Source organism: Parasteatoda tepidariorum, chromosome X2, assembly GCF_043381705.1.
Source record: "Parasteatoda tepidariorum isolate YZ-2023 chromosome X2, CAS_Ptep_4.0, whole genome shotgun sequence".
NCBI classification, from domain to species: domain Eukaryota; kingdom Metazoa; phylum Arthropoda; class Arachnida; order Araneae; family Theridiidae; genus Parasteatoda; species Parasteatoda tepidariorum.
Window position 1 is genome coordinate 26,139,197 of NC_092215.1, and position 21,078 is coordinate 26,160,274.

Genomic DNA, 21,078 nt, shown 5'->3' on the forward strand with positions numbered 1-21,078 from the left:
ATATTGATAGATTACAGAAAAATTTTATACCCATAAAAAGAGTAATTTTTTAAGTTTTAATCCTTTGTTATGAAAATGATTCTTTTTTTAAAGACATTGCATAAAGCTCCATACCCAAAGTATTATGTAACTCAATAGAACTTCTATGTCTTGCTATATAATTAAATAAATAAATCATAAAAAAATAACTTAACGTACAAATCAATGTAAATGTTTAATTTTCTTTTTCTTGGAACAAGAAAAGTTGCATAAAATTTACTTTTCGCGTGCTTTTGAAAGTCTATATATGTATGTATCGTGAACAACGAAATAATTTGTGGTAAAATTACCATACTCTATGGTAATGAAATTTCTAGTAAAAAAACATAATTTGGTTTGGTTAATAAAACCAAATTGTTCGTTATTTAAAAAATTTGTCAATTTTTCCATTACTATGGTAATAGCATGGGTGCCCCTCTAAAAAAATTTCAAGACTGAACTTACTTTTTGAATAATTAATGTGGCATTATATTGCCAAAATTTTCCGAAATTAATTACATATTTCTCATAAAAATAGCCCACATATTATATTAATGATGGTTATTTTTCCTAAAAAAAAAATTTATTTTTCTTTATTTGATTAGTTTATTTTTTATAAGAAACAAAAATAACAGCTAACATCTTATATCTTTTCACACTATTTGCTGAATTACACCTCTAATTTTTTCTTAGAGCCATTCATACCTCTACTTTTTATTAATTTCATCATTAATAATATTCTAGATTTATAAATTTCAATTTTTAAATAAAATTATCTTCATTTATATTGCCCAGCATCTCAAAATGTGAAAGGTGGAAAAACAAATTAAAAATCATCCAAATTCAAATATTGTTTACACAAGCAGAATTTGAAGTTTAGTCAATAAAATTCTTTCATTCAGGTGTGACATCAACGTTTGATCATTTTGCAATAATTATGAAAAAGTGGCTCCGGGGATAGAGCATTTGCCTTCCAATGAGGTGAACCCGGTTCGAATGCCAGCGATGGCAGGTCAATACGAAATCCGCATCTGGTTCTGCACAGTGCTGAGGTAAAATAGGTTTTGCTGGCTATAATTGGGAAAATTTTAAAATGGCTAATTTAATTAATTGTTGTAACGCCAACAATAAAGGTCGATTAAGTTTATTTAACTAATGCTGCAAATTGGATTGGAAATAAAAAATTCAGCATAGAAATGTATCCTTAATGAACTTCCACGATCAGATTTTCTATACTTCTTGATGATACATGAAAACTTCGAATGAAAGTAAGTCAGAGATGATCATTCGGAATAATGAATAATTGTTTAAAATCTTCCTGAATAATGAATAAAGATTCACTCATTAGTCAGAAATGTATATGTGTGCATGTAAAAATACATGTACCTACATATACATGCGAAACGCATAAAGGTATATATACAATACGTATGTTCAAACAATGTAATTACGTATGCACTATGTAATAGCAATGTATATGTGTTAGTTGGCTCATACAACATACCCCCATATAGACGTACATAAAAAAGTTGAGAGTCTATTACAGAGATAGATTTCAAACAATTACATCTATGTAATCAATTTCTTGTAATTGTGATTACTACTTACTATGGATGTGTTCACGTATGCACAATACATGTGTGTACAATTATACATTCACTGGGTATACATATATTGTACATACATACATTCGACATGCATACATTGTACACATGTACCTACATACATTAGACATGAATTTATTGTAATTATGTGCATACATATATATATATAATGGACATGAATTTATTGTAATTATGTGCATACATATATATTGAACATACATGTTTTGTACATGTGTGCATACAGGCTTGTCCAATGTACAATATAGGCATATCTAAGTATATTTACAATGCAATATATGTAAGTTATCTAAATTTCAATGCTTTAATTATAACGACCACTAATAACGACTCAAGCAATTTAAATGACTAAATCAAATGATATTTAAAATAAATTATCAGTTTTAATTGTTCTACCTTATATCATTTTAAAAATATTTGAATAAAAAATAATTTTCAAGTATTTTCATTAAATTTTTGAGGCTCCAAATTTACTTTCATATAACATTATGCATAATTGAGAGAAATGCTGACATGACATAAAAGCGTTAATAAGTTAAAACTATATTTAGAAATTTAAAGTAAAATTATATTTTGCTTTCAAAACCAATACATAATTGAGTTTTATAGATATTAGAACAAATTTTAAAATGCACTTAAATAACTAAACTGTTGAAAAGTTCTTTTTAACACAACTAAGTATAAAAACCTATAAAACAATAATGTTACACTGAGGTAAGTTAAAGTAACATAAAAATAAGTATTCATACTTATCGCAGTTGTATGGTTAAATTCCTTATATAAGGAGTTAAAGAGCAAACAATGCTTTGCATATCAGTCTGCGGAAAGACATTGTTTGATGGTTAAAGTGTTTGACTTACATGCACATAATACAGGCATATACATATATAATACATACCTACATCCATACTAAGAATGTACTTGTGTGTATAAATACATGTATACGTACATACAAATTAACATACATGTATATTACATGCAAAAGTATGTATGTATAAATAACGTTTGTGCATTACATATGTACATTGTATTTACATCTATACAGTCGGCAAAAAAAAGATATCACCCTGAATAACTTTAGTTCTAATGATCGGATTTTCACGTACTAAGTGTCAATCTTAATAATTCCGGGGGTGGCCTCAAACATGCAAATTATATAGTGCTAACTATTAATTAAGTTATGAAATTGGACACAAAAACGTACTTTGTCTGAATAAACATGTATTTATTTTTACATATTTGGATTCTTAACTTTTAAAATATAGGGTGTAACCGCAATTTGGGAAATATGGTCGGCATAGTTTGGACAGGAGAGTGATCCGCGAGAAAGTTCGGACACCTTAATGTTAATTTCCCTTTTTGCGTGTTAAGTCGTATTTTTAAAACTAATTAAGAAAGTCAAAAAAAAATTCACGCACTTACAAAACCCTCTTACCCAAAGATAATTTCATGCAAAAATTAATTTTTAATAATTATTTTTTTATTTTATTATTTAATTTAATTGTAAATGAAAAATTTTTTAATTATGAGGAACAAATTTTTTTATACTATATTAATCCCTGCATTTTTCTATTGCAAAATCTAAAATTTCAACAGATTTTATTTGGTAAAAGCCAAAAAAAATAAAATGAATTATTTTTAAAAAAAATTTTTCGCGACAATGAAGAAATATTTAAATGGGGCGATTAGTATTTCGATGTGGTTAACTTACGAGGAACTTGACTTATGCACGAGTAGAATAAAATTTCATTCATATTTTTTTCGCTCATAACCGATTGCTAATCCTTTTTTTTAATTATAAAATATGTTTCTTTTTCAGTCTACTAGAAATTTATTTGTAATTTAATAAAGAGATTTAGATAAAAGTTATTATTGAATAAAAACATTTTATTCAACAAATGCTGAGTTTTATAAAAGCATGTTTCTGATAGAATGTGATACATCAGCATTTTTTTAATTTTATTTTTTAGTTTGTTTGTTCAATAATTGATAAAATTTTAATAATATACAAACGTATGCATAGATTTGGAATATGTTTATCAATTTCTTCAATATATATTTTATAATTATGAATACAAATACGTAGTCAACATTTTCAAGCATCTTTAAATTTCTCAACCTCTTATATATTGTCTTAATCTGAAAATAAATTTGTTAATTACCTGTCCAAGCGTGTTTTGCAGAATTATTTTATGAACTATTTAGTTAAATTTTAACATTTGTCAAACTCTTATTCTTTATGCTACCATGTATATTATTTTTTCCATTAATATACAATCAATTGTTTTAGTTCTTTAATCTATGCTTTCCTTTAAAGTAAAGTTCCTTTTTAAATTATTGTCAAGTTTTTATTAAAAGAAAACTTAGAATTATTGCCAGTTATCTGAGAATTAAATCTTGTTAAGAAATTAAAAATATTCTGCTGATCAAAATTATTCAATGCAGAACAGATGAGTATTTACTAAGCATACTATTTTTTTGGAAAATAAAGATATAGTAAGAAAATTGTCCTTTTAAAAAATATAATGTTGAAAAAATTTGCTTATTATTGCTCGATATTTTATTGAAATATTGCTTTATGAGGATTATTGAAATATTGCTATATTTTTGAAATATTGCTATATCAGGAAAATACTCGATATGCCTTGCGTTGTTAAATAGCAAATGTTGAAAAGCGAAAATTGTAAAAAGATTCCAAAACAGTGTTATTTTTAGAATCATCATCTCAAAAAATTGTGCTTTTTCTAACTTTATAATTTCCTTAATGCTAAAATAAGATATATTAAGAGATTTTTGGATAACACATTATTTTATAGATGCAATTAATATGTTTAGAAAATAGTTTTAATAAAATTTTTTTAGAAATTATAAATAAAACTTGTTCTTTTATTTTGCCGTAAAAAAACAAGAATGTTAATGTTTCTTTTATGGTCAATTGAAACATGACAATGATTTAATTAACCCCAGAATTGAAATCTGTTTGGATATAACACTTAATTGCTTAAAACTGTTAGAAACAATTGAACATTTTAAAATTATTATAAATTAAACTTATTCTTTTATTTTTTAAGAGAGGCAGTAAAAATGAGTAAAAGTTGTGAAAAGATGCATTTGCCATCATATTTACTATTCATACAATTAGTATATATATATATATTGATTGAGAAAGAAAAATAAATAAAATAAAATATTATGGGTAAAATATAAATTCTATTGAAATATGTCGTTAAGTATACACTAAAGCAGAATAGTGTTTGGATTGATGAATAAAAAATATATTTTCCAAATATTTTGAATAGGGGGGAGAAGTTAACTTGTTTGAAATAATTGACTTGTAACTAGTACCTTACTTGGGAGAGGGGTCATTATATTGTTTCATTTTACTTTTGAAATTTCACTTGTAGACGAAATTGTTTAACATCCTAAAAAATGTTTTTCAGAGCAGCAGTCGAAAAATAAATAAAATAAAATAAGAAACATGTACCGCATTGAATTTTTTAGAAAGTTTGATGAATTATATATTATGTTTTTTTTTCAACCTAAGAGCCATAACCATTATCTTGCCCAAAACTAATCTTAATATCACATTTAATTATAGTTCTTACACCTTCACTCAGTGGAAAGTGGCAATGCATTATGCTCTGATTTGCTTATCTCAGACATTGCGGTTTTTCTAGATTTGTTTTTATTTAATTTTTTATTTCACTTATGGGGCACTGCATTTTTTCCAATTTTATTTATGTTTGGCATTGTTACTTAGCATTTGTATTTTACATCACTTTTTCACCCCTCAAAGATAGCCGTTGCGAGAATAGGCATTTATTTATTTATTTTTTTTCAAGTATAATGAATCTTTCTTGATCATTATTTTTATCAGAATCTAATGCGGAAAGAAGAAAAAAACATCTGTAAGTGTAAATTATTATTCTAACAGGGTTCATGCGGTCCTTAAAATATTTAAAAAGGCCATGGGACCTATACTGAAATAAAGAAGTTATTTTTATTTTAAAATTAAATTTTCAAAACTATATATTTGAATTTATATATTGAAATTGCTTATTTCATACTGTGGTAAATATAACCATAATAAAATACCATTATCTTCTTAGTTTTGCTGCCACTATTACATTTTTTAAAGAACCTTACGAATTCTAATTAAAAGGAGAATATCGGATCAGATATATATATGATGGTAAGAATTGTAAAATAAGTTAGTACCGTATTTTTCGGTGAAAGCGCCACGGCACTATTGAAAAAAGTTTTTTTCCTACATGCGGTACTTCCTACGAAATAATTTTTAGTAGGAAAAAAATTTATAAATTAAAATTTTTCTGAGAGAAAAACATATTCGCCCAGATCGCGATCTGCTGCAGAACAATCGCCAATTCTTAGCAAACTTTTGGCAGCAGTCTGCAAGAAAATAAATAAACGAAATAATTAAAAAAACATCGCATAAGACCATTTCAAAAGGTATGCATCTTGTATCCACCCCCAGCTTAAAGAAAGATCACAAGCTGGAAATCCACTTAGAGCCTTGGCTATTAAGTAATTGGAGCGAACAGATAAGGAAGTAATAGGACCCCAAATCCGGCACTCCCGGGACTGACGAAATTCCGTATTTCGGGATTTGCCGAACTTCAGATCTCTTTCGGAAATTCCAATATGGCACCCATATATTACTACTATAATTCAATTATACTGTTAATTTCAGAAAAACCAATCAATTTAGTTAAGTTTCTATTGTAGATTATGATGGGGTGAATTTAAAAACTGGCCCATCTTAAGAAATTTTATTAATTAAAATAATCATGAAATCAAGAAGAAATAACTCGAAGGAGAAATTATTTAAGAAATAATCCACGTTTCTTCTTCGGATCGAGATCATAGTTCTCGTTTTTTCTTTTAGATAACATTTTGTTTTAACAAAAAACGTTCACCTCACAAAAAAAAAAAAAAAAACTAACAAGGAACTACAAAAAGTAACAATTAATGTTAAGAAACTAACAATGAATAACTACAAAAAACAAGCTAACAACTAATAATGATAAAAAAAAAAAAAAACAAGCAAACAGCTAATAACGAGAAGAAAAAAACAAGCTAACTATTAACAAAAAAAACCCCCAGCAAATTAACAGTTAATAACTTAAAAAAAAGCCGCAAAATAAATAAATCGTAAAAAAAGGCCGCAAAAGGGATAGAATTCATTTTGTACCCCACATGGTAGTTTCAATGTCAACTGGGTGCGACCAATTTATGGTCAAACAGGAGAGGGAAATTTGGGGACAAACCAGTAGAACACAAGCACAGCTGTCAAGATTGATTGATCAGTTTCTTCCAACTTGCATTTCTTTATTTCGTTCATTGGAAATGCAGGGGTTTTTACTTAACACTTTATTTTAAACTGCTTTAAGAACAGATGTTTTGTTTCACACAGATTTATTTTTCTTCACGCCTTTTTTTTATTTTTAAAAGATAAAATAAAATTACTTACTTCAACAGAATAAAATTCCAAATAAAAAGAGAATATAACTGATTTCTATTTTTGTCTCATCAATAAAAATTTCTTTGAAAAAAAATTTAATCGGATTAAGTGCCAAATTTCCTGCCCAGTCCCGCTGGATTTCGGGTTGCATACTGTATCCCCTTTCTTTTCCCCAACCCCTTTAAAAATAACTAATTGATTCCTCCTAAACAGCTCCAATAGTAATGACAAGCGGAGGAGGTGGGGTACACCCCTCTTTTAAACATTTTCTTCTCTTTCTAAGCTGAGTCATATTCTGTTATTTCCATTGAACGAAAGAGCATTCTACCCACTAAAATTCCATCCCCAAAGATTGTAAAAATTAAACTCGTTTCCACTTCGCACACTCCTTCAGAATTTTTGGTGCGCGCTTAGATAATTCTTGTTCCTGTTATTATTAGTTATTTCGTTATTATTAGTTGTTTCATTATTATTAGTTTTTTCTTAAATTGTTAACTGTAATAAATTTTTAAATTTTTTTTAAATGTAATCAGTTGCATTTTATAATAGAAGAATAATTTACTTTCCTAAAATTTGAGATTATTCTCCAACCTTTTTCTCTCCAACTCCGACCATCCCAACACTAGATTTTTATCGGCGCCGCTGAGCATGATTATATGTCATCATATATTTTGATTACTCAATCATAATCACCCTTAATCGTTTCTTATTGTGATTACAAGTAATCATAATATAATCTTATCCGTGTATTTATGTATGTTTAAACGTTTTCATTCAATAAACCAAAAAATAGCAAACTAAACAATTTTCATATACAATTTATGCCTTTTCTTAAAAGTATTCAATTACCTACAATTCCTATTACAATGCAATTAAGCCTACTTGAAATTATGATTACTTCTAATCGTGTGTGGTAATCATATCTATCACAATCACTTGATTTTAAGATTACCTGTAATTGTTAGATTATGATAGCTTGTAGTTACGATTTCTTATAATCTTACTTTATGATTACAAGTAGTCATGATGACTTGCGTTCCCAGGACTTGAAAATTTTAATTCTGATTATTTGTAATCACTTTTTACTGTGATTACAAATAATCATAACTGCTTGAAATGAGAAATAATAATAATTTGCTACTGTGATTACTTGTAATCATAGCAAGGAGTTGAATACTAAACAATCATTATCTATATCTAATTACATTTATAATCGATGCGCAACTTGCAATGAAAATGATATAATGCTTGCATTTTTTTCGCTTGGATTTTAATCAGAAAAATTTGTAATGATTAATGAATTTATTCATCAATCATTATTCAAAAATTTAAAGGAATTATAGAGGCAGACTACATGCATGAGAAAGAATGGTGACATGAAAAATGGAATATAACTATATTACACAGAACAAATTATAATGGAAAAACATTTTTATTTTTCTTCTTAATATTACATAAATCTCAGAAGTAAAATTCACTTTTCTTTGAAAATTTTTTAAAATATGTTGCTTAAAATATTTGTAATACAAATGTTTTCCTTTTTATTTATTTTACACATAAAAGTTTGTCAAAAAAGTGGTTTAAATGCTTTAAGAAATATTTAAAAACAAGTAAAAAGATGTTTTTATGAAGTTTGCATTCTACACAACAACTAATATGCATTTTAACAAGTAAAAACAAAAATCACTGGTATATGGAATAGAAATGAACAATGAAAGTTTTTTATCACAAAAATTTTATCAACGAAATGATAAACAGACAAAACTGAAATGAATAATGATAGCAACTTTGAATGTAAGTGATGTTACCCCAAAATAGTGAGAAGATCATTAACTGTTAAATTAGACTTGGCAGAACACTCTCCTTGATCTTCTAAAATTGCGTCACGATTCATATGATAAATTTTTTCTTGGATGGTGCCTTCAATAAAAAACTCATGAACAGTAATTTTTCTGAAATAGAGAAGAAATTTGATGCATCAGGTTTCTTATAGTTATATATACAAATATGTGCTAAGTAACCAAAAGCTTTTATTTAACAAAATTAATGAATTAGAGTATCAATTTTGTAGAATATCTGAGAGTGTGAAATTATTACCTTCTTAAACAAATGGTAGGTAGTAATTAAACATGTTTCTTTTTAAATGTATTAGGAATTTTTTGAACATCTTTCATACTTTTCAAGTTACAAGTTAAAACGAACTTATTAAATATACAAAAATATTCAGAGGACTATAATTTTGTATAGTAACATACTTAGTAAAAAAAATATATCTTTACATGCTAAAATCACATGAACTACTTAATATATACTGAAATTTTTCAATATACAATTAATATTATCATATGAACTATTGGAACTATCTCAAATTTAACATTTAAAAAGACAATGAATAACAAAACTAAATATAATCATCTAAAATGCAAAGGCAATTGCACTAAAAAATACAACATATACTCAAATTTTTAGAGAAAAATAAAACTATGGCAAGTCATCAAGGTCAATAAATTGATTTAAACATCCTTAGGTTAATACTAAAAACCCAGATTTTTGGTACCATGATTCCTAGTCTTTAAACCAGGTGCAGAGCATGTGATTTTTCTGCAATTTCTGCATATCTCAAGACTATTGATTTGTGGACTTCCGCCAACCACAAGCGTAGATTTTGAAACTTTCGCTTACTCTTGTTAAAGAGATATTTACTCATTACACTATAAGAATCACATTACATTATGAAACTTACTTGATTGTAGCCCTCATAGTAAATTCATACGATATTTCCATTGTTTTTTTAAGTCATTGCTTCAAGTTTTTAAATTCCTGGTATTTATCATAATATTATGACACACAAAATTTGATTCACACAATTGTTTATTCCCTTTTTGACACATCGATTTCACTATTTCTTCTATTAATTATTTGCTATTTATTGTAATTAATTTTTAAATAGTTTTTAATTTCCAATATTTTAATACTATATTAATTTGCGAACATAGAGACGGCGTTTTAGTTTAATAACTTCCTATATGCGTGATTTCATCATAAATCTACAAGGTTTTGCTATTCATTTACTTTTCGCCTATAAGTTTTGTGGTATTAGAATCATGCTTTTTTTTAAAAAAAAATATCATTTCGACTTGCTAAATGCGAAAAAGACCGGAGAAGGCTATTTTTTTAAATGTGAGAATATTGCTCATATTATTAAAAGATATATTATTTTATATGTTCATAAGATAAAGAAAATTAAATGCAGAATATTTTTTTCTCTTTCAAACCTCCACTCTATTATTTACATCACCATAAAATCAACATTACCATATTGTTCTATTTATATAATCCTTGAACAGGGAGCATAGCCAAATCTTCCAGCAAAAAACCAGCACCTTTTAAGTACTTTTTTAAGCACTATATACATTAACAAAATGCAAAATAATTTTCAAAGACTTTACATGATAGACTTTACAAAATAAGCAGTTTCTGACAAAGAACTCTTTTTCTTGATTATATTAGCCATTATAAAAAGATGAAGAGGTTTTTTGGTTCGATATCAGACGGTGGAAAATGAAGCCTGAAATTGAGAATATCTAGCAAAATGCAGCAGAGTTGCACAGGAAAGTGCAAGAATCTCACTGAACCCAGCTCAGTAGATGCACATGTGTACTCCCAAGTATTTCATCAAACAAGTTAAATGATTGGCACTTTCATAAGCTATGGATCGATGGGACGCTGAAATAGATTGTGATTGACTGTATTGTATAAACGTTGAATAGAACAATGTAAAAAGCATGCTTTTGAATAATATGTGGCGACATGGTAAAGAAAGAAAAAAAGTCTCCTTTTCAAAAAAGGAAACTTAAGCACTTTTTAAAAACAACAAGCAATGAAAAAAGCACCTTTAAGAGCTTTTAAGAAATGAAAATCAAAAATATGCACCTTTAAGCACTTTTTAAAAACTCTACGTACCATGTTGAACATAGGGAAACTTTTTATTAATTATTTGATTAAAGAAGTATTAGATCTCATTACAATATTCAACAAAGTATTGAATCTTTTAATTTTTCTATTCAAAATTTCCTATTCAATAGTTTTTCTTAAATTTCTCATTTTTGTGTCTTTATAAAATTATAAACTATTGTACGCAATGAAGAATTCATTAATAAATTTATATTTGCAATTTTAATCAGGCTTTATGTGTTTTATCTATCAGTTTAATGTGATCAATAATATTAAATGTTTTTGTTAAGTATACATTCATAATTTTTTTTTAATTAAAAAAATGATCAATAAATTTCTTTAATTAAATTATAACAAACTGTTATTTTAAATTGAAATTTTTTTACATAATTGAATAAAGCAAAGTATAAAATGACCAAACTCAATCGTAAAGGATGCCTGCCAACTACTACGCTTTTTGAAAAATATTTCATAGAGTGATAGACATTAAAAAACCATAACTTTCAGTATTTTTACCAATATTTTAAAAGCTTCACCATGAGATAGCTAGAAAAAATGGCATTTTAAAATAATTTACATATAGTGGTGTGGAAAGTAAGTTTAAATGAATAAAAAATAATACATTAAAACATAAGCATAGCTACCACTAGAATAAAATTTTACAAAAAGCGTAAAAAGTTAGCAATCCTGTTTAAGCATATTAAAATTATGTATAAAATGATTTTATGGTCACCAATAGAATCAAGAATAGAGTTCCTTTTTAAAGCCACGATTTTTTATTATCATAATTATGTAAAATCGTCAAAAAGATTTTTGCAATTTATTAATTTTGTTTTATTAATATGTATCAAAAACTTTTTTAAGATTTTTTTTTAAAAGTGTTTAAACTGTTACAACTCTTAACTATAGATTATCTATGTGTAATTTTCAAAATAATTATTTTTATTCCTGTAGTAGATCCTTGTAAGATTTAATAGTTGTAAGTTTTTTATTAAATTAGTTACCTTACAGGTGTGATATTCTTCTTTGTTAGGTGATTAAAATCTTAGCTCATAAAAATTTATAACAGGTAGTTTGCAGAGTTATATGATAATTTTTAGTATATATATTGATATCTTGATATAAGTTTTTGCATATACAATGTTCAGGGTTTTCCACTTTGTGTCAATTACCCCAGAATCAGTTTTTTTTTAAAGCAAAAGAAAAAGTGATTGAAAAACTGCTATTTCATATACATAAAAAAATTTGACTCCCATCAAACAAAGGAAATATTTATTAGTCAAATTACTATATAGATAACGAAATTATGAAATGTATGCATTTTATTTACTTGTCTTGTCCAAATCTATGCAGACGTCCAATTCCTTGTAATTTAACGGACTTTATCATAGGTGGCTCAATAAAGAGTACATGACTTGCTTCAGTTATATTCAATCCATTTGCTCCCAGTTGAAGTGGCATTACCAACACATTTAGGTCTTCAGACAACTTGTACTCTGCTAAATTTTTCTAGAAAATTTTTAAATATGTTACTGTTTTCTTAAAAGTCAAACATTTTTTATAACTTTTTAATAATGGTTTGTTTTTAATTTGACAATAAAAAACAAATTTCAAAATTTTAAAGATCATAAGTTGATAATGTATACATGAAAATTAATCATATCAAGTACATGCAATCAAACTATTTCAAATTTATGAATAGTATAATCCTAAAATTTAAATTTCTTGAGATATGTTTTAAAATGCAATATAGTGTATTTATTTAAAAATTACCATAGCTATCTGAGATGATACAGGCAGATACTAGTTTTTAGGCTTCTACTAAAATATTCATATACAATCTTATTATTTTCAAATTAACTAGTCTACAATAATCAATTTGGTATAGTTTTTAAATAAAAAATTATTAAGTTTAAATATTTTGAATTGTTTTGCCTTTAATTGCATATTATTGACTCAGAAAATCCAATGGATCTCAGACAAGATAGGATTAAAGACTTTAAGACGTGAAGCTTCAAAAGTGGGTAAAGCTGATATCCCATAGTTATACAAGATGAATAAGGTAAACAAAATATACACGATCTACTTGTTTTTCTTTTATTATTTATAAATATGACAATATTCTTAATTTCAAAACAGGAAGGACAAAAATATTTTAATATGTAAACTACTTTTGAAATAAAAAAAAAATGAGAAAGTTAATGGCCAACCTGAATAAATAAACATAAGAATGATCATTGTAAATATGATTAAAATTTGCAATAAGCAATGAAAAATAATGCCAGATAAAAGCAGATAGCAGTGAATTTTTTTACAGCAATATTATATTAAATATGTGTTTTTAATAAATGATTGAATATTTACCTTAAGTTCACTTTTATCTGCTACACAACAATAATTAATATGATTCGCAGTAAAAGCATCTTGTATGGTATACAAAAGGTCAACGCTCTGAAAGAAAAAAAGATAACTGATAAAAAAAGGAAAAAGAAACCAGAAATGTTTTAAACTGCTTTTTTAGGTGAATTTTGACTTTTAAGCAATATTTGCTCAGAGCATGCACAAAGCCAGCTCGAGGGTAAGGCAGCTGCTTTAGGCCCCCATGCTTATTCTAGAAAGTTTGAAGCCTTTCTTTTAACATTAATTTTTTCTGTAATTATTTTGTATTATTTTAGAAAAAGTGTTTCTTATTAAGTTTCCTTACAGGTTTATAAATATTTTCTATAATTTATGGGTTGGCCTGTGAAATTTTATAGTTCCACACCATTGTAGGTCCTCTTCTTTAGTGATATTATACAGATAAAAAACTTCACACAAAATAGTAATTTTAGGTGATATATATTTAGTTTTCAGAAATAATAGCATTATATTTTTATGCAATTTTTGACATTAATTTGGAGGTTAGTTTGAGAGAAGCCCCTAAAGATGAGGCGCTTTACAATTTACGGAGTTAACTTAACCAAAAAAACTTTAATATGCAGCTAAAAAATAATAAGTATACTGTGGTGTCCAGAGTGAAGCAATTGTATAACGATAGGAGGTCCCATGTTAATGATTTCCAATAAAAAAACTTTTTAACTTACTTAGTTTCTTGGGTTTCAGATTGCCTCGCACCTGACATGTACACTAATTTTTTTAAGAATTAAGAATTGAAATTTAATATCTATTATCAAACATAAAAAATGAAAGATGACATATTTAAATGGATATAAAAACTGCTCATAACAACTTTTAATCAATCTCTTATTCTATTTAAATAAAAATTTAAAAATTTTTGAAAAACAAAACATAAAATTAAAGATTCTATATATTATTAAAAAAATTTTGTTTTTATATTTATGTTACTGTAAAAGCCCAGCCCAAAATCTTACCAACAAAACTTTAGATTAACAAAAGTAGCTAAATAAAAATTTGAAGTATGATTCCATCTCAAATATTTATCAACCTTTTGCAGTAAAACCTAGGAGTTAACCACACCTTCCGATAAAAAATATCCCTTCTTTTGAGCTTTTAACTATTATTGCCAAAATAATTTTTTAAAATTATTGAAATCTCCTCAGTAGTTATCTATGGAATTGTGCATTAGTTCATCTTTTTAACATGGGATCTTATATGTGAAATAGCATAAATATTGCATTGTTTTATGTTTTTTGAATTTCTTGTCATGTTTTGAAAAATATATTAAGGCAGCACCATCAACATAATCTGAAATCACACCTTATTTTCACCACTTCTACAATATTTATATTTTCAATTAAAATGCATCTTAACCTTTTAGGCACACACTGTATACAGTATATGATACTCTTCCATTAATGAGGGTCATTGTCAATGATTAAATTAGTTTGCCAAATCAAACAACAAATAATCAATAATAATAGCTGTTTATAATTTTAAATAATCTAATGAATCAAGGGGTGCAAGAGCCATTGCCTGGTTTATTCTACATCGATGCTTTTTTTAATGTTAAGTGCAACTGTCCATTATACTCTACACCAGTGGTTTCCAAACCACGGACCCCCAAGTGAAAATCTACATGAATGTCCAGTATAAAAATTTTAAATAAGAAAAAAGGATATTTTATTGAAGAAGTATTTATTGAAATTATAACTTTTGTTTAAAAAAATTAATGACTTGGATGAATGTAATGAGATTTTATGAGTGAATTTATGTTTGGCTCAATGTTTGTGAGTAGCAATCTCAAATCCAAATAGGAAAACAGGAAAGCAGTCAACAACTTCTGTACAATGACAAATAAAGCAAGGGTTGCAGGATAAAATTGGGATCTGTTTTTATAACCAAAATTTGTGGTATCTATATTCAAAAATTGATTTAAGTTCCTCATTTGTGGATAATTCAATAAGCTGCTCCTGTACCAACTAATTTGTGCTTGGGATCTGAGTTTGCAAACACCCAAAAGAGTTCAACACCCGGTGGGGGAATATCCAAGTGAAAAATGTCTTCAAATCTTTGGTTCAGGTCCACATGAAGAGCCGTAAAGTGTTAACAGCAAGTCTTCTTCTCTATTTTGAAAGATTTGGAAATTGAGAACTTTCTCCTCTTCCCAAGCTTTGTTTGTACAGAAATTATGCATAAACAAGCACAGATATTACAATTTTGGTTTTGATTAAATTTAATTGATCACCTTGTAGTTTCAAATTAGTTTTGATAAATTTGGCAAATAAATCAGTCATGGCTATGTCATTTTTTGAGTTAATTAAATTGTGTCAAAAATCATTGTCTTTGCTTTCCAGGAATTTTAACACTGAATAAATAAGAGCACAGAATCGATTTAAACATGCACTTTTAGATAACCAACGTATTTCTGTGGGAAATTGTAAATGATTATAGTCTTCCACATTTTCCAAACAAAGTTGAGCAAATGATCTCTCATTGAAGGCATTCCTTTTGATTTTATTAACTGCTTTTAATGGCATAATCTAGTGATCGACGCAAATGTTCACTAAGAATTTTTGCTAATAAATTATGTCGATGAATGGCACAATGTACTGAAAATACATTCAGTACAGCTTGTTTTAAGTATGCCAGAAAGCCTTGGTATCTATTCCTATATAGCCAGAGCAACATCAGTAGCAACAGAAATGATATTAGTCAAGGGTATAGTTTTTACAAAGCAAAATCTTTTTAATTCAGTATATAGCGTTTCACCATTTGTATCGATTCCCAAACATTTAGTAAATAACAATTTTCGGCAACATTTTTCTACTTTTACAAATCTTACATAAGCTAAAAGTAAATCTTTGTTTCCTAGTAAAGCTGACTCATCAAGATGTATAGAAAAAAAATTCAAATGCTTTAAGTACTCACATAAAGAATTTTTCTATGCACTGAGCCATTTTGTCAATCCTTCTTTGTACTATATTATTACTCAGTGGAATTTTTTTTATAATGTGGAAAAACTAGTTTGTACAACATGGTGCATATTACCTCACTACAGCTGGTAAAATAAGTTCTTCACCAACAGAGTGAGACTTCTCAGACTTCGCAATTAATAAAGAAATGCTATAAGAAACGCACAGTCAATCATCATTTCGTTTGAATGAGTTGTACAGTGTTTTCAAATCTTTTTCTTTGACTGTTTGAAAAAACGTTAAATCCTTATCTTTTTTTCTCACTATGGATTTTATTAAATGTTTCTTATGCTTAAGAGGTTTCATTGAATCATTTGACATAGTTTTATTACAAAGAAGACACATAGGTAAAGTACTATTTCCTAGTGAAGAAATAAAGAGATATTACTGTATTGTCAGCATTTCTGCTTACTTATACTGTTAAAAAGGACACAAAAGAATATGGAAATTATACATCAAAAAGTTGTCTTGTAACAAACCACTGCTAATAATTAACTTTTTGAATAGAATGCTGCAGTAAATCTCTATTGAATTAATTATTTGAAGTAAGGATGAAATGTCATGCAATTTCTTAATGAAATAAAATTCTAAATAATTAACTTCTTTAAATAAAACATCTGCATTAAAAAAAACTTATCTCTTCCAAAGTTTTTAACTAATAAAAGTAATCCCTTAATTCACGTTAATTACTATAGAAAAATGTGATACATAATTTTTTCAAAAGAGATCTATTTTATTCAAATATACTTACGTAACATAAGTACACTATCAGTGTAACAATACAAAATATGCAACTATATTAAAACTTCCAACTAACAATGCAAAACTTCTTTTCGTTTAAGACTGGCAAACGAAATGCTTAGTTATGAACTGCTAATGAATCGGTTAAAAGGTCACCCCGCTTATAAGGATACTTTTGCGATGTCCCTTAGGGGGACCTTATATCGAGGTCTGACTGTATATATATACATATATGAGATCTTGCAAATACCTTTTGCCTTAGGCCCCACTTTTTGTTTGGATGGCCCTGAACTTGCAAGTTGATCACCTATCCCAGTTAACCTTTTCAATTGAATACAAAAATTAAACAATTAAATATTTTATTTATAAGTTCACCACCTGCTTAAGTAGACCCTCAATCTTTTTCACTGCATGCTAAGGTTTTGCTGAACATAATATGGCAAAATAGGTGATAGATAAACCATTAGATCAACTCAGGGCTAAAGAGAATAGAAGGGCTGGTTCACTCCTTTGAAGAAACTCTCACCACGCCAATCCTCCGATTTTCTCTAGTGACGTCACTTAGGCGCAAAGCTCGCACTTTTACTTCAAGAACGGAGCGTTTGGCCTTGCTAGCTCTAACTAATATTGGAGTATTTTTTTGTGACATATTCTAAGACATTTGTTGTTTTCTATAATGACTTTCCTCAGTTTTTGCAGAGAATTAACAAAAATTTTAAATTATTATCGAAATGCCAGTTTGAGCGATTGCAACTTGCAAAAATTCTGATAAAAAAACAAAAGGAAAAACATGTTCCCTAAAGTAAATGAACAACTATGTAAAGAATGGATTCCGAAATGACACAGTTAATATAAAACAGCAATATGTTTATTCTATCGTTAAGAACTTTTATAAAAATTCATTATCTAAATAGAAACCACCTCGTTACTTCAAAAAGAAAGGCAGGTGAAAAAAATTAAAAAATAGATAAAGTCAAAGAACATTAAAATGTAAATAAAAAGTATAAATAAAATATATAGTATATAGTTGAAATTCTCCTAATTTCATAACATATTTTTAAATTAGTTAATNCACTTTTTGGTCGATCCAGAAAACCGGGAAATTCAGACATCCGGGATAGCGATGGTCCCGAGCATCCCGGATAATTGGTTCTCTACTGTATCTATAAATTATATCATCATAAATTTAAATATCTATAAACAATTGTAAAATTTCTAATGTCATTATGAACCTAAATTATTATTTTGTTTCAGTAATTAGCATATAAGGTTGATGTTTCCTAATGATTAAGTATGAACAAATTGCTTTTAACAGCATATTTAAAAATTAGGGATTCCAAATTTAACTCAACTTATTGTTATAACAGAATATGTAGATAAAAAAAGTGCCAATATATGCTTTAATTTTTCTTAATTATTAAAGTTAAAACAGAACTTTTTAAAATAAAGTATTTATAGTGTCATTTTCGCCAACTAGTAAAATATTTTTATAAGTTTCAAATGGTATTTTTTTAATATAATGGCCAAGAAAGTTTTCTTGAACTACGTTTATGAACGGAAATAAAGTTTTAATTATGTAAAGTTTGAAAGCTAATAACCAGAAAATGTCTAACTTATTTTTACAAAGAAAAAGATGCAAAGTTATCATAATATCTTTGCTTGCGATCTCCGAGATCTGTGGACACAGTGACGTCATGAGGAGGGAAATCGTAGCTTCAGCTCTAAGAGCGGAGTGAACTAGCCCTTCTATTCTCTTTAGCCCTGAGATCAACTAGGATTGGAAGTTTTGAGTCTAAAGGAATATAAGTCTTTCCCAAAAAAAACTTTAAAATAGGGTGTGGTATTAAAAGAAATAATAAATAATTAAAAAAACCAGCTTGATAAGTCGAACTGAGACGGAGTCACTTTTCCTTGTCTCTTATTATGTGCACAACAATTCTAATGAACTCTGAATTAAAGTAATAACAGTAATAACTGTCATTTGTTACTCCTGTATTCACTTCTAACATAATATTTACATGGGGACTGCTCTTTATTATCTAATAATGAAAAATTAATGATTACAAAATGAAGTGAGATTATTTGTCAATTTTATTTAAGCAATCATTATTAATCTTTACTTTAGTGCATTAATTTATATCATATTTTTTAAAATTTTTTTAAAATGATCCACATTTAATTTTTTTTAGTTTAAGACTCCTCTTTTTTTGCTTTAAAACTTCCACTCCAAGATAAACCCTTTGACAGACAAGTACCCAGGACAAATTCATAATAATAAATATTATTTAAGGATCATTCCTTCACTGAATAACATCAAGAAAATTTTATATATTACATGGGAAAGCAACTAGGATCTACTTCAAATTTAATTCAGAGGTCTCAGAAAAAAAGTTTTAATATAACATTTGACGATTAATAATAAAAATAAAGAGAAATCATGAAAAAGTTATACTTACTCCAGAGAACACAATTGATTTGGCAAATGGATCATTCTTCTTTATTTCAAGAATACACTTTGTAACTGCAGTAATCTTGGTAGAATAGCGACCCTAAAATATGCTAGTTTTAATTTTTATTCATTTTTAAAAAATGAAGTATAAAAAGAAAAATATTTTTAAAACACATTTTTGTAAGAAAGTGCAGATTACTTTTCTATGAAGGATAAATTTAAATACATTATACACTAGGCATTAATAAAATACAGATGTTTACTATACCTTTTCCATTTAAAATGATTAATAAAACAGACTGCTGAAGAAATTCTACTAAACTCCTTATAAAACTACCAAGAAATAAATACTACTACTCTTAAGAGATAAATTTTTAAAACTCAGTTATTACTAATTCAAATAACTATTAATCATGCATTTTAATTAATATTTATATATTATCTGCTATACATAATGAAGATTAAATGTAGTGTAAAAGGATCTTATGTGGTTTCCCCAATTAATTTGTAAAGTAAAATATTTTTGTTTAGGCATGTTTTGTCTCTGTCTTAAGTTTTAATGTTTACCTTTGAAATACTTTGTATGTAAGACAAATACAACTAAAAAATAATTAAAATATTCTAGAGCACCTTAACTTCAATAGATTCTTTTATCCTTTTCATTTTTTCAGGATCCACATAGTAAACCTCTTTTACATGGGTAACTTCTCGGCAAACTGCACAGTGCAAATCACTGTCTTCTGTCAAAACTTGACTCATAATTATACTTATACAATGACAACAAAAACTATGCCCACATTGCAAAACAGACCACTAAAATTAAACAAAAATCAATAATAAGTTAACTAGTAAATCACTATATACATATAATTCATACACATTTCATTAAATACAGAGGGTGAAGTAAAAGTCCAGGATTACTGAAATATGGAATGAAACATCTTAAAAAATTAATTTTTTTCTCTAAAAAATATGAATGTATGCGTTTGACATTTATCTAAAAACTATTATACCTCTAATAATATTTTCTAGAAAACTCAATTTTTATTAAAAAAAAAAAAAAAAAAAAAAAAAAAAAAATTGGACAACTATGTTATTCAAATAAATCATGGTTATTATAGATTTCAATAGAATATAAGTGGATGTTAAAAGTTAAATGTGATATGGTACAGTGAGCAAAACAAAAAAGATATCACCCTGAATAACTTTTGTTCTAATGATCGGATTTTCACGTACTAAGTGGCAATCTTAATAGTTTCTGAGGCTACTTCAAATATGCTAATTAACTAGTGCCACTATTAGTTAAGTTACAAAATCAGACACAAAAACGTACTTTCTCTGAAAAAATGTTTTTTTTATATATATTTGGATTTCTGACCCTCTAAATTAGGGGAGTAGACAAAATTTCAAAAAGATTGAATCATAAATTCGGGGGCTAGG

General features: G+C 27.1%; 1 protein-coding gene across 1 annotated transcript in view; it reads right to left on the reverse strand.

The window, feature by feature from the left end:
* Nucleotides 1–8,535: 8,535 nt before the first annotated feature.
* LOC107444366 (E3 ubiquitin-protein ligase SHPRH) overlaps nucleotides 8,536–21,078 on the reverse strand; it is a 124,933-nt gene continuing 112,390 nt past the window's right edge. Inside the window, exons 20-24 of the mRNA XM_071188261.1 lie at nucleotides 20,269–20,451; nucleotides 19,646–19,738; nucleotides 13,441–13,527; nucleotides 12,407–12,585; nucleotides 8,536–9,074 (exon numbers count right to left, since the gene is read on the reverse strand). Coding sequence (XP_071044362.1) covers nucleotides 8,927–9,074; nucleotides 12,407–12,585; nucleotides 13,441–13,527; nucleotides 19,646–19,738; nucleotides 20,269–20,451 — 690 coding nt within the window. The 3' untranslated portion in view covers nucleotides 8,536–8,926. The remainder of the gene's footprint in view (nucleotides 9,075–12,406; nucleotides 12,586–13,440; nucleotides 13,528–19,645; nucleotides 19,739–20,268; nucleotides 20,452–21,078) is intronic.